We start from the raw sequence: 13413 nt of genomic DNA on the forward strand, positions 1-13413 counted from the left end.
TGAAATGCTAAAAATGCGTGAGCTACAAAAATACTTGTAAAGTTTGAATCTATATATGAAAACTCTTCTGCTTCCCCCTATTTTATGCAATTGTCCTCATATCCATTCTTTAACCTTTACCAACTTTGAAGTCCATTTTATATTGTATCAGAAGTGCAGCTCATTTGCAGACAGCTGCAACGTGAGTTTTCTTACCCTGCCCTGCCATTGACCTACAACCTGATTAGAAAGAACCACCTTCTTTCAGACTGAGAAGTTATTCATTTGCCATAATAGCTCTATTTTGGGCCTTCTCAGCAAAAACACGCAATTGTGCCCAAACAGCACAAGGTTTTGTGATATCAGCCCTATTTTATATATGGTGACAAAAACACAAGGATATTTCACTAATGACTAGCTCACAATCAGAAAAAAGAAAATTCATAATTAAAAATAGACTTGAAACATAATTTGTAAAAAAACAAGTGTTAGAAATTGATATTTCACATTCATAAGAATTTGTTTTCATTTTATTCTTTACATTATGGACCTTATTCATTGAATCAAATCTAGTTTTCTAGTAGTCAATTATACGAAAGTCAACTTTCAAGTGTCACCATTCCTTGAGAATAAATGAAAACATGAGATAATCAGAGACTATTGGATAGCAGAAACAAAATGTTTCTGATGAAAACAATTAGTCACAAGCATTACAAGTTGAAATTCAGTTCAGTGTTAAAGAGACAGTTTAGAAGCACATGGTACATTTATCACAGCTCCACAGACAAGTTATTGAGCTGTCTGTGAAAAACAGAGCCAAACAGGAAAGCTTTCAGCAGAAAGCAGTGGTTGAGGTCCTTGATTGATAGAGTTAGATGATGCAAAGCTGTCTGATGGCCTTTCTGCAAAATAAAGTGAAGGAACTCAAGGTCTTTCATGACGATCTCTGACCACAGATGAACAGCTACTTTATTACAGCACAGATTGAGGTTGCACCTTAGTCCATATTCTGCCACTTTTGGATGCACACGGGTAACTTTTACCAACAATCCACTGTGTTTAACACGTCTGCCATCTTTAAATGGTTTTAAAAGGGACAGTAGGTTGCAGTAGTTAAAAGCTTTGCCTCCTGTCTGTGACTGAAAATAATACAATCATTTTTATCACAGGCTTCTTACTGCAGAGAAAGGGCTGATTGTTCAGGAACAAGTGTCTCATTTAAAAGTAGTAGAAAAAACACCACTGTGCATAAAAGGCAGTAACAACCTGCTGTGCTTTTCTAAAATATAATCTCTCTCTACCCAATATTTTTCAAGTGTGGTTCTGTTTTATACTGACATGACGCTACTGATAGATCTCATAGACTCACTATATAGTCACCAAAAATTACATTACAGTTGCTTTTAGCAAAAATGATACGTTCATCTCTATGCTTGAGTTATATGGAGAAAATATCCTCAAAGCAAAAGAGTCAATTCTGCATTTGTTAGTGATGTAAAAAATTTATAGCCAATTGCCTGCAGTTCCAGGTTTCCCAGTCTCAGAAACCAATGGGTTCTGCCATTTGAGTCATGGTGTGAAGCAAACTTAGGTTACAACATTTAAAATTAACGCGCTTACTTAAGCCTTATATTATTGTCTGATATACACATACATAGGAGAATATATGAACATTTTATTCACTGCTTAATTGTCTAAACCCTGCTCACTAGTACTCAGAACATCTCTCTCATTATCCTTTACCTGAATACACTTTCAGACTCTGTTTTTCAAATGAAGATAACCATCATCTTGTCACTGCTGTCCAACTCTGAAGAGTCATAAAGAAGTAAAAAAACATGGGGAGACTATGCCTGTTTCACACTGTCTGATACTTCTGATTTTTGAACAGCAGAAATTTCCACAAACAATCTTCCAGAGTGTATGAGTTTGATTATCCCTTCTTTTAGCTCAAGTCCCTATCTCAAGCTCATAGCAAGCTCAGCAGAAGTTGGACTCACATCGCTCTCATTTACACTCTTTTGAAGAAAAAATGTATTTTCAGACATGTAAGGTTTTTCCTTAATTCTCTCTTTTTCTCTCTCTCTCTCATTGGCAAGGCCAAGGCAGCGCCACTGATATTTAGAAGACTTTCATTTATCTTTGCAGTCAGTCATATATTTCAATTTGTACTATTCTGTTAGCTCCCTTGTTTCAGTGAAGTGCAAGAGCTTAGATCAGAACACTTTATGGTAAAGCCTAAAATACTTATGCCTCCTCAGGAGATGGTTCAGCAGAAAACCAAAGTGTCAGTGGCTGCAAAAAGCAAAATTCTAATGTTGAAAGTTCGTATACGCAGACTACACAGCTTTCTAACAATTTCTGCTCACAGGTGAGGAATGAGCCTTACTGATGAACCATCTGTTCAATACATTTCTTCACCACCTCTATCTGCCTTAGTTTTAAAGTCTGCAATAATTACTGCTCCCCTGATTGTCTTCCTCATAATAGTTTCTACTTTCCATTACCTTGGTTTAATATTTACTTTAGAGGCTGCTGCCAGAATTGTCTCCTGTTATGGAACTCAGTCTTAGCTATCACAGGATCGACAGAAGGAAATCTTTTTGAAATCTTGACTTGGGAGGGGCTGGTTATAAAGTTTTTTAAAAATGATTTTACTATTTTTTCCTCTAATTGCACACTCCAAATATGACAAATGTATCTTGATGTAAAGTCACAGTCACTTTAGATAAGTTTATATAATAGCTAGGATACTACTATCTAGTGAAATAAGGCAAAGTTGACAGCAGAATACCTGCCAGGATTTGGCATTCAAAATAAACAGTACCTCTTATGTCAGGAAGATACTATGTAATTCTGTGAGCTGCTCAAAAAACAAAGTGCATGCAGTAGCTATGGTCTTTAAACAGAAAATACATAGACAAGTACATTAATTAATGATAGTATTATTACATTTGGAATGTAATAATGAACATTTAGGTTTGAATTCAGAAGCTCCTTTTTCATGGTTGTTATGGATAAAAACTTGTGTGCTCAGCTTTCAACTCAGTTACTTTAAAAGAAAAAATACCCAATTATACAATAACATATGCCAATAGTTGATTTAAACTACACTGTTTTAAACACACTACTTGATTTGATTTGTTTGGATTTATTCCTACCAGTGAATACAGTAACAAGTCTTGCAGGGATTTATGCAAAAGGAGATCTTTAGTCTAGGATTTGCTCCTATAACATGCAAAAGACTTTCCTCACCACAGTGCAACCTGATAAAGAGGCCCTCAATTGCTTGGGCTAAATACTTGAATACACTGGTTACTATTAACAAGACAGGTGTTAGGAAAAAGATTTCCTTCTTAAAACTTCAATCTGATAGTGTGTATGTACCTACAAAACTCAAAAGAAACATCCAATGCGTTTTCAATTATTTCAAAGCAGCATTTCTCTTTGTTTAATACTGGGAGCACTGTTTTTATATCCTAAAATTGATCTATGAGATTGCATGGTTGCATAAGGTCAGTCTTGGAATGAAATCCCTTTAAATATAAAACACCATGTCTGCTTGAAATAACTCAAGGTGTTTTTAAAATGTGCATTGGCTTTTTCATTTCATTAAGATTTTTGGATGAATCCAGTTGCTAAATGGTTGTTCTAGTAACTGGCCTGTCATCTGGAAATGTTCTTAGATTGTTTTTCTGACACAATGTCCCTGAAAAAAAGTTGGTCAGTGTGACATAGAGAGCACAGGTTTGCCTATCACGCTGATTACTTGATGTAATAGTAAGCAAGCTTAAGTGAACTGTGTGTCTTCAATCTTTCCAATCACTTAGGGATGGGCACCAGAGGATACCATCCATCATCCATGGCCTGAAACATATGGTGCATCAGCAATCTTAGGCTGACCTAAATGATAGTAAAAGCTGCTACACTGTTCACAATAAGAAATTGTTGTTCACTGAATTACAGGTTTGTGATTAGATTGCTAACATGGTCAACTTGATGTATAAGTGAAGTGTCCAGGAAAGATATTCCCTAGGATCCTCTGAAGATTAATTTATACCCTTGAAATGTGCACCAATCACAAAATGAAAAAATACGTCAAGATATTTTTCTTGTGAACAAAAAAAAAACACTGCAGTGGTTACGGCTATTAATTTATTTTTGGCAGTTTTAGCCAACAGAATACAATAAACAAGGTCTTAAAGGTTTTTGTTTTCTTGCAAGACATTTACTACTTGATTCCTGAAAACACAGAGCACTACAAATCTATCTTTTTCTATAAGAGACAGCCTCTTCCTTAAAAAGACTGATATATTATTGCAAATATCACACAGCTGGCAAAATACTGAAAATTCTTCATTTTGTATTATTATATTCTCCTCTATTGTTTCTACAAAGCATCTATTTTTAGGATAGTCCACAAAACAGAAATCACACTGTAACGTATCTGACTGCTGATCCCAAAATTATTAATCTTGCTTCTCCATAAAGTAGATTATGCTCATAATGTTATCCTTAATCAATTTTGGAAAAACGCATCTTCATCACACGATTAAGGTTTAAACTGCAATACCAACTTTGGAGTTACAGGGATGAGCGGAGAGAGGAGGGAGGCTATTACCCCACAGCAGCTACCTTTCTTGTATCCACTCCAGGTGACTGCACTGAATTTCACCACAAATGGTGAAATACATGTTTTAAGAGACACAGTCAAAGAGTGAAGAAGATTTCAAGAGCATTGACTTATGACTGTGAACTGTATTAGAGTATAACTGAAAAAAAATCAGCACACATCTATGATGACGACCATTCAAGATCTTGTATGAAAAACAGCTTACTCCAGGCTAACTTCAGAGAGAAATTACACCCTTATGAACTGCAAACTCCAGACAAGTGATTTTGCAAATATGGCTATTATATGCAATTATCACAAGAAGAGATTGGAAAAAGTGATTCTCTTTGCTATACTTTTCTATCAGTGTAACACTTTACTGTCCTGATACACGTGAGGCAGATCTTCTTGCTTCTTCTGTCAGATCTGACCTCCTACTGATACTTTAGATCTTTTTTTTCTTATGACATAAAAGTCCTTAACCCCATATGAGCCAGCTTAACATTCCTAACCATGCAGCTAAATCATTAAATTTCATTACACAAAGGAAAGCACAGCTTTGCAATCATGATCACCTCACTACTCTTCAATGTAGCCTATTGCCAGTAGTACAATTTATATAATATACCATATATCATGCCTTGACATCGATAACAATGGTCACTGGTAAAATTGACTCCTTTTGAACCTTCCAAGAGGTGCTAATTAATTAACTAATTTTTTCCTGTGGCTGAAGGAGGTCTTAATTTGCTAACTTGACCAGGGGCATACCTATTTGATCTCCCTTATTTTTTTTATCAATGTTATTTTTTTTTTTTTCTGAAAATGGAGATTAAAACTAGTGCCTGCTTATATTATATCTAAATACAAAAATGTGTTGATTTTGCTAAATAAATCGTAAACCTGACCTGATATAGCAGTGGTAGAGAATAGAATGTACATACCAACTATTAATTACTTTAAAAAAAAACATCTCGCAGTTTCAGATTCCTTCACCCTCCTCACTAGGCTATCTGAGCATCTTGTGGTAGTGCAGCAGGTGATGCAACTAACATCCATCATATGAGAACAATGCTGGCACTTGGTCCTTAGGGAATAAGCAATAGGTATTTCAAGTGTGACAGAAGTTTTCCAAGAGTAGGAAAAAAAATATTGTGCAGATATTTACTTTGATTTGATGCAAAATCCTTAGGTGTACTGGAAAATTTTCTGCATTTGTTATCATTTGAATCAACTTTATTTTGGTACAATACAAGAAGTGAATCTAAAATAGATTAGTGAAGCAAGATATGTGTGGACCTAACTTTACGACTTAAAATAAAAATAAAGCTTCTGTTAAAATACCTGGTGTGGAATAGGAATGAGAGCAGAAAACTTTGAACAATACAGCTATGAATTTCCCAAATTTGGAAATCTTTTTCTGCTATTTGGTTCTACATACCACCTAAACATGAAATACTATTTCTGTTATCTTTTATCTGCTTTGAAACAATGAAATAATCATTATGTGAACGCAGAGCTAAAGAAAGCTTTCTATGAGGAAATAAACTGGTTCAGGTTTGACAGTATGCTCAGCAAATTAAATCTAGGATTAATCAGAAAATAATGTAGATTAACAGATTTTATGCATTAGAGGTCCTTCACATGACTGAGTGTAAGGCCACTGAAGCTGCAGATGCTTGAAAGAGATACTAGGAAGCAACTTTTTAAAATTTAATAAAACAAAACCAGTAATACAAAGAAGAGCATAGAGTGAGGTTTGCTTTATGTTATAAAAAAAGCTAAAATAAAACCAATACTTCTCCAATAACAAGATTAATCAAAGCATGACATAATCCATTAATCGCACATGGCACACTAGTCTGGCTTCTTAACTGTCCTAGACAATAGAAGTCATAGCTACCTGAAATCAAAACCACTCAAACCATTTTACTCCTTACAATAAGAAACAGACAGAAAACACAGCCCAAAAAAAAGTACTGCCAACTTCTTCCAAACCTTTTTCAAGCAGGGCATGTAAACACAGAAAAAACTCCCCTAACCTAGGGAACTTCTCTCTTTATCTTTTCCCCTACTCCTTTCTCAGAGAAGCATCTAGCTCTCCAGTCCTTCTCATGTAGGATTTAAGACTCTCATACATACATCCTGCTTTTCAGTTCATATTGAATCCACATGCAGTGTTCCATTACAGGCCTGAGGCTGCATTTGACTTGGATTTAAAAAAAAAAAAAAAAAAAAAAGATTCTGTGAACTTCTAACAACAAAGTTAGAAGCTAATTATTTTATTGGAAGAAATTAATAAACATTGTAAAAAGGTGAATGCAGAGCATCACCTTCAGTTCAGAAAAAATAGTGGAAAACTACTCTAAGTATTATGTTATTGATTTGTTCTGCTCTGCAGCTAGTAGCATGGAGCTAAGCTAATACTCATAATGAATGCCTATACATACGGGTACTTTTTCTCCCTACTTTTCATGATAGACATATAGAAAATTCTCTACTTCACAAATATTAGCAGAGATAGCTCCAGAAGAGGAGCTGCTCTTAGAACTAAAGTATTCTGTGCACTCTTTTTTTTTTTCTGTTGTTTTAGTCATTATCATTGTAGTGAGTGGAATAAGGACAAATAAACCGTGCTCAGTGAATTGCTTACAGTACAGACAATGGACAACTGAGAATCTGAGCCCTTAAATTCTGGATATTTTAAAGTTAATATAGAAGAAGAATAAACTTCAAAATGTAATGTAATAGAATTTTTAAAAAAAGATTTTTTAGGTTCTCCATTTTTTTATTAGCTCATGTTCATAGATAACGGTGAAAAGAAATTCTGACATATAAGAAATCAAACTTTACATTGTAATCTACACACTTATTTTCCACATTATGTTCACATCTCTTACATTTCTAAGAGAGCACCAAGAGGCTTATTTGACTCAGGGCCCTGTATTCTCAGTGATAGAATTAAAAAAAGGATTCAAACTAAACAGTAAGGAAAATCAAATGTGAGAAATCTGAAAACTCTTTGACTAAGAAAAATAATTTATGCAAGGACACCTTCAGAACAAGGAAGCGAGGTGTGACAAGAGGTGGATCTTCAATAAAACAACAGACAACAGAGATGGCTAGGCTTGTTTCAAGACAGCTAAGGTACTACTTCATACAAGAAGTACTTGCCATTCATTTATATTGAAGCCTCAACTCAGAACCAACTTCCATGTTTTTAAGTCCTGTACTGTAGTTTGCTTTTACCAAATAAACCTTTAAATAAATTTCAGAAATAGACTAAAAATGAGCCAGTGACAATTTTGTCTACATAAGCAAACGTTTTAATTTTTAAAGCTCGAAATAGAAAGTTTGAAAATTTTCCTGTTCAGTATGTAAATACTGAAAAAAGCACAAAAACTATATTGTACATTTGAATTCAGAATATGCGTCATCCTTAATCCTTCCTTGACCAGTGTCCTAGAGCAATCCTATCCCTCCTAATGTTTTGGAGGAGTCTGAGATGGCGCCTGTACAATTTGATTTTGTGTAAAAATATGCACTAAATCTGATTTCTGCTACATTAAGGAGTTCTCTAGTAAAATATATGATGCATGGAATGAAATAAGCTGTAGTTCTAGAATGAGTCTTTAAGCTTGCTTCCTTTAATACTTGACCACTAATATTAAAGACTACTGGATCAAAATACAGTTTTAATTAGATATATAGGAGATGATACAGTAGTATAGATAAACCACAGGTTAGATGCTAAAATATAACATTGATTTGTATTCTTTTACTGGAAATAATTGTAACATGAACCTAGGATATAATACACTCATTTTTAATGCATATTCAGTACAGAAGAAATCTACTGCTATTACCAACCTGTACTTAAAGTCTATTCATCAAAAAAAATGCTAGATTAATTTGTTTGCTCTTTCAAAATCTAAAATGAGATTACAAATAAATCTCATTCCAATTAAGTGCTGAAAGGTTGATTATACAATCATTTCTTACTTTGCTTATTGCTAATGTGCACACACCACAAACTGGTCAGAGAGCTTTTTTTAATGGCTTGAAATAATTCTAATAATTTAATGAGCTTTTGTTAAACATATGAACTTGTTCAACACAAAAAGTATAAAACTTCAGTTTTGCCTACAGAACATTCTGCTCCTCCTGGCTAATAAAAAGAGGACATGGAAAATAAATTCCATTTTATAGATAACATATCATTTTTATTTCAGAGTGAAAATATGCTTGTTTTCAACAAGTGAAACCCAAGAATCTTCCCTGAGCAAAGCATGTTTCAGGAGTTTACAGTTTCATTTTACTGAATAAAACATAATTCATGTAATTCTCTGACTGCTCAAATCTCTGATAATTATGAATTTTCCTCTAGGAAAAATATGTATTTACTCAGAAAGAAGTTGAAGCATTTTAAACTTCTTCCCTCACACTACTCAAAAAAGTTGACCATATTTGTTTCATTTCAACTCTTATCAAATTTTTGACTTTGACTTTTTCACTGTTTTTGCAACTCCACATATCTTTATCTTCTTAGAGTAATTTTGATTTTAGAATCTCTAAAGTATAGTCACTCTTCTGTATCAGTAATCTCCAAATCATTTCCCATATTCATTTGAAAAAAATCTGTAAACAATTTCCGTAAGTGAACTGTGCATTACTTCCCTCTCTAACAAAACAGGTAGATTTATTATCCTTTTTCTTTGAAATGTCTCTAACTTCAGTACCTTCTTAGCTCTATTATCTCCATTTTTATCACTCTGGGTTGGTGGAGTGACCTCCTCAGATTCTGCTAGACAATGAACTGTAAAAGATGCTTAATCTCCATACCCTTGATAAATTGAACTAGTTTGAGAAAGAAGCAGGAAGTACTATTGGTTCCTCTTCATCAACAAAAATCTTTAAAGTAGTCTGCATGAGGTAAATCATCTTTGCTTCCTTCAAAAATCTGCGTATCAAAAAAATATGATAAGATTCATGAGACTCACAAATAGGTTATGAAAGCTTGCACAAATCGTTCACTTGCTTTCCTTTAGGAAATATGCCATACTGAATGGTGCTTTTAATTTTCTTTGGCTTTCTTCCAGATGACTTGCCTTGGTCTTTTTTTGCTTTGTGTTATTTGAATGAGCATTTACAAAAAAATAATAAACGTATGTTCCACTTCAAAATGTACACTGTTAGACTCTCAACTGTTTTCACATTTAATCTCTTCTCTCAATTTGGAAGAGAAGAAGGTTATCAGTACTAGTCAATATGTATTCATCAAGGTTATGGCATCTCCTGCTCCGGAGATATTCAAAACCCAGCTGCACTCCATCCTAATGCCACCTGCTCTAGGCAATCTGCTTTAACAAGAGAGTTGGACTCAATCTCCAAAGGTACCTTCCAATCCCAATGATTCTGTGATTGTGAATTTCTTTCAAGGAAAAATCATGCACTGACAAAGTGTCCTTTTTACTACATCTACAAACCAATCTCAATAACCTTCATCATATCAGAAACGAGATCAAATTCTATTCCTGAAAGTTTTTTTTAACTAACAGTCAATTTCTTGGATTTGATTTCCACTAGAAGACTGATAAGCTGCTGCACATACATTCTATGTTTCTATTAAAAATATTTTTTCATATTTTATTTTGACTTTCATGTAAACTTTATTTCTTTCTGCCCATCATCCTTTCCCTTTTAGCTGTTTATCTCCTTTTATTTTTTTTTCTGGTGACTGCTAGTTCTAAGATATTCTAATTGGAAACCTTTTTCCAGATTTTGCTTGATTACTTGATTACTGTTGGATATAGAACTAAGCAACAGCAAGAAAAACTGTTTTAAAGAATGAATATTAAATATGACATGAATTAAATCAAAACTTGAAAGTAGTATAGTAAGGGAAGTATAAAGACATCAGTCATGTTTTCAGCAGTCAGGCAATCAAAGCTGAAGTTTTCATTGAAAGTAATCTCACCGACAATCCAATTTTTTTTTGTTTAAATATACAGCCAAAAAAACTCACCTCCACTAATATGAATAAGCAGGAGACTATAGGAAGAAGACAACAAAAGAAAGTATCAAAGATAGAAGAACAACCCTTGTCCTCATCTGTACTTTCTTGACAAAACAATAAGACTGCAGGCAAGCAAGAAGATTCACTTGTTATACAGACAGATTTCCTAAAAGATGTGCATGAGGTCACATGAAAAGTTGCATGTGCCCAGACTGATTTCTGAAATTAAGATAAGTGAAAGTCTCTGCTGCAGCTCACTACACATATCTATGTGAACAGAAGCTGTTATATCTTGGCTTGCATTGATTTATCATTAATGAGGAAATAGAATTCTATATTTGTAGATATATAGATGAGTATTTGACAATACTTTACACTAAATTCTAAAACTTAGACTCTGCTCTCATGCTGGTATTTATCAGAATCAGCTTCCTGCAAGAACTTATTTACTTAATTTATTAGTTTAAAAAGCTCCAAAATCACATATAAAAGACAAGGTTATAGATAATAGCTTTCAAATATACATACTTAAAACCCTGAAGAACTATTAGTTTCTCGAACTAAGAATTTTTAAATGTTAACTAGAATTTATTGTAATCAAAACATAGCAGTGTAATTTTTTTACAAATCCAAGTGGCAGTTAAAATAATATACTGTATTTTGGAATAAAGCACAAGTCTAGTATTTGTTTTTAATTTTTCCAGCTTTCAGTGTTTCAGAAATATCATCTGCATCAAATCCTCAATTTAATATTTGATCATGAATACCAGAACACAAAAACAATTAAAACAATTTTTCTGAAATATAATTGAATCCACATTCATGCATTTATTCACATTTAACAAAAAACTGAGGCACAGTGCCAGAAAAACTTTTTTGCTCTACTGCTGTCTCAGATAATATAATTTTGGATCCTTATGCATTAGAAGAAATAGGCATACAAGGATGGCACATAGCAAAATGCTTCAGTGCATTAGCTAAAAGGAATTTACACTCCTACATGCAACACACAATTGGAGGGGAAGAAAGCTAGTTTCTAACTTTTACCTTTGCAAGTGTGTTGAGATTTCCATTAGAAAAGAAATATTTCTGTAGAACTTCACAAGAAAAATCACTGCAGAATGCCCAGTGGGCTCAAATGAACTACAAAAGGGACTATCCCTTTTCCTTGTATCCAATCAGAGGACTATTGGATGAAATGGAATGAGCCTTTCTGCCATTTTTCTAGTAGTCTAGCAAGTTTGGCACATGATTGGGTATTACTACGTATGTATGTCATAAGATCAAATACTGCAAATTAAAGACAAAAAAAGAACACCAGCAGATTCATTTCCTCTTAGTTTGGCAGTGGAAAACAACATCATTAGTAGTACCATTAATATGAGTTTATCAGCGTTTAGGAAAAAACAAGATAAGATCAGTACAATGTACTTCCTCAGAATTACAAATAAATGTCAGAAAGAAAACAAAACAGATAAAACTTCAGCTTCTCTGATGAACAGAACCAAAGTTTACCAATATACTTGGAACTTGTTCCAAATGATCACATCTCTGACATTAGAAAATTACAACTGTTTGCATTTATATTTCCTTTTAATAAAATAGGAGAACGTAGTAGGACACAGCTAATGCCCTGTGAGCAATAATCTGTAAAAACTGTAAAGATAAGAATGCCAAATCCTGAAAGTTCTATTCAACATCTTAAATAAAAATTCGGTTTACTTCAGTAGCAATGTAATGAGTAAATCAACATTAAAAAAATCTTGGGAATTTATTAATTCCAGTAAAACAGAAATTCCATGCAGTATAATGATTCTGATCTCCACTTCTACTCAAGGGGTCAGAGCATGTTCCCGGTCTTGAACTATGACTTGAACTTGAAACAATATTTAACCTTTATCTTCACGTTGCACAGGATGACTGCTACTGTGCCACTCATCTATACAGATTTAGTAAGATATAAAATGACCTATGTATCAAATGAATGAGTAAAAACAGATATAATTATGTGTCTCAGTAATTACACTGACTGGACTCAGTCCTGAGCGAGTTTTAAACAATTTCTACATATAATTACACCCCCAAACCAGTTTTATTCTAACCTACGAAAAATCCCTGAAGATTTTGTTAAATTCTTAATAAAATCAGCAAGCTTTGCAGTGCCTATCAGTAAACCATAATAGGCTAAAACAAGATTACTTGCTTATATACTGTGATGAATATTTTTGGGAGATTTCAGTTACAGTGCATCTTCTCTCAGACTGTACAGCAATAAAGTGATCCAAAGCAATCTCAAGTGTAAACAAAGAATAAGTTCATACGTAGAAATTACTCAAGTGTTTGCAGTTTGTTATATTCCAGCAATTCAAGTTTTAGAGAGACCATACTGTTCTGCTGCCTGAAACAAGTATTGGTTTTAGCACCCTGAAAGAAACAAATACATAATTTTTTTTTGTGGCAGGCACACACATCCAATGAGATCATAAATTAGTTTCCCAAGAGAGGGCTCACAATTAAGATAGGATCCGAAATACAAGCCATTTTATTTTAAGACTCAGCTAATGGATTAGGGGGAAAAAGAAGGTTTAGTTTCATAATATAAAATCTAGCTCATTTTTTTTTACTATAAACATTAGCACCACTGTAAAGTTGCGGAGAGTAGGCTTCTTGTAAAATGAAATGATCTAATTGTAAAATGCATTTGATATCTCCTTGCAGAGAGGTTATTTCTAAAAGAAAAATAAAATATTCTATACTAGATTTCAAAGTTATAACGTCAAGCAATTAATTTTTAGTGCTAAGACTG

General features: G+C 33.6%; 1 protein-coding gene across 8 annotated transcripts in view; it reads right to left on the reverse strand.

The window, feature by feature from the left end:
• The window catches only part of WDR72 (WD repeat domain 72), a 106312-nt gene that overhangs the window by 25521 nt on the left and 67378 nt on the right, over positions 1-13413 (reverse strand). Inside the window, exon 19 of one of the 8 annotated variants that reach the window (XM_052671592.1) lies at positions 11487-13031. The exons of the other annotated variants lie outside the window; for them this stretch is intronic. Coding sequence (XP_052527552.1) covers positions 13024-13031 — 8 coding nt within the window. The 3' untranslated portion in view covers positions 11487-13023. Of the gene's footprint in view, positions 1-11486; positions 13032-13413 lie in introns of those variants that run through there. 8 annotated transcript variants of the gene reach the window in all.

This window comes from Tympanuchus pallidicinctus, unplaced genomic scaffold, assembly GCF_026119805.1.
Source record: "Tympanuchus pallidicinctus isolate F22 unplaced genomic scaffold, pur_lepc_1.0 scaffold12, whole genome shotgun sequence".
In the NCBI taxonomy this organism is placed as follows: domain Eukaryota; kingdom Metazoa; phylum Chordata; class Aves; order Galliformes; family Phasianidae; genus Tympanuchus; species Tympanuchus pallidicinctus.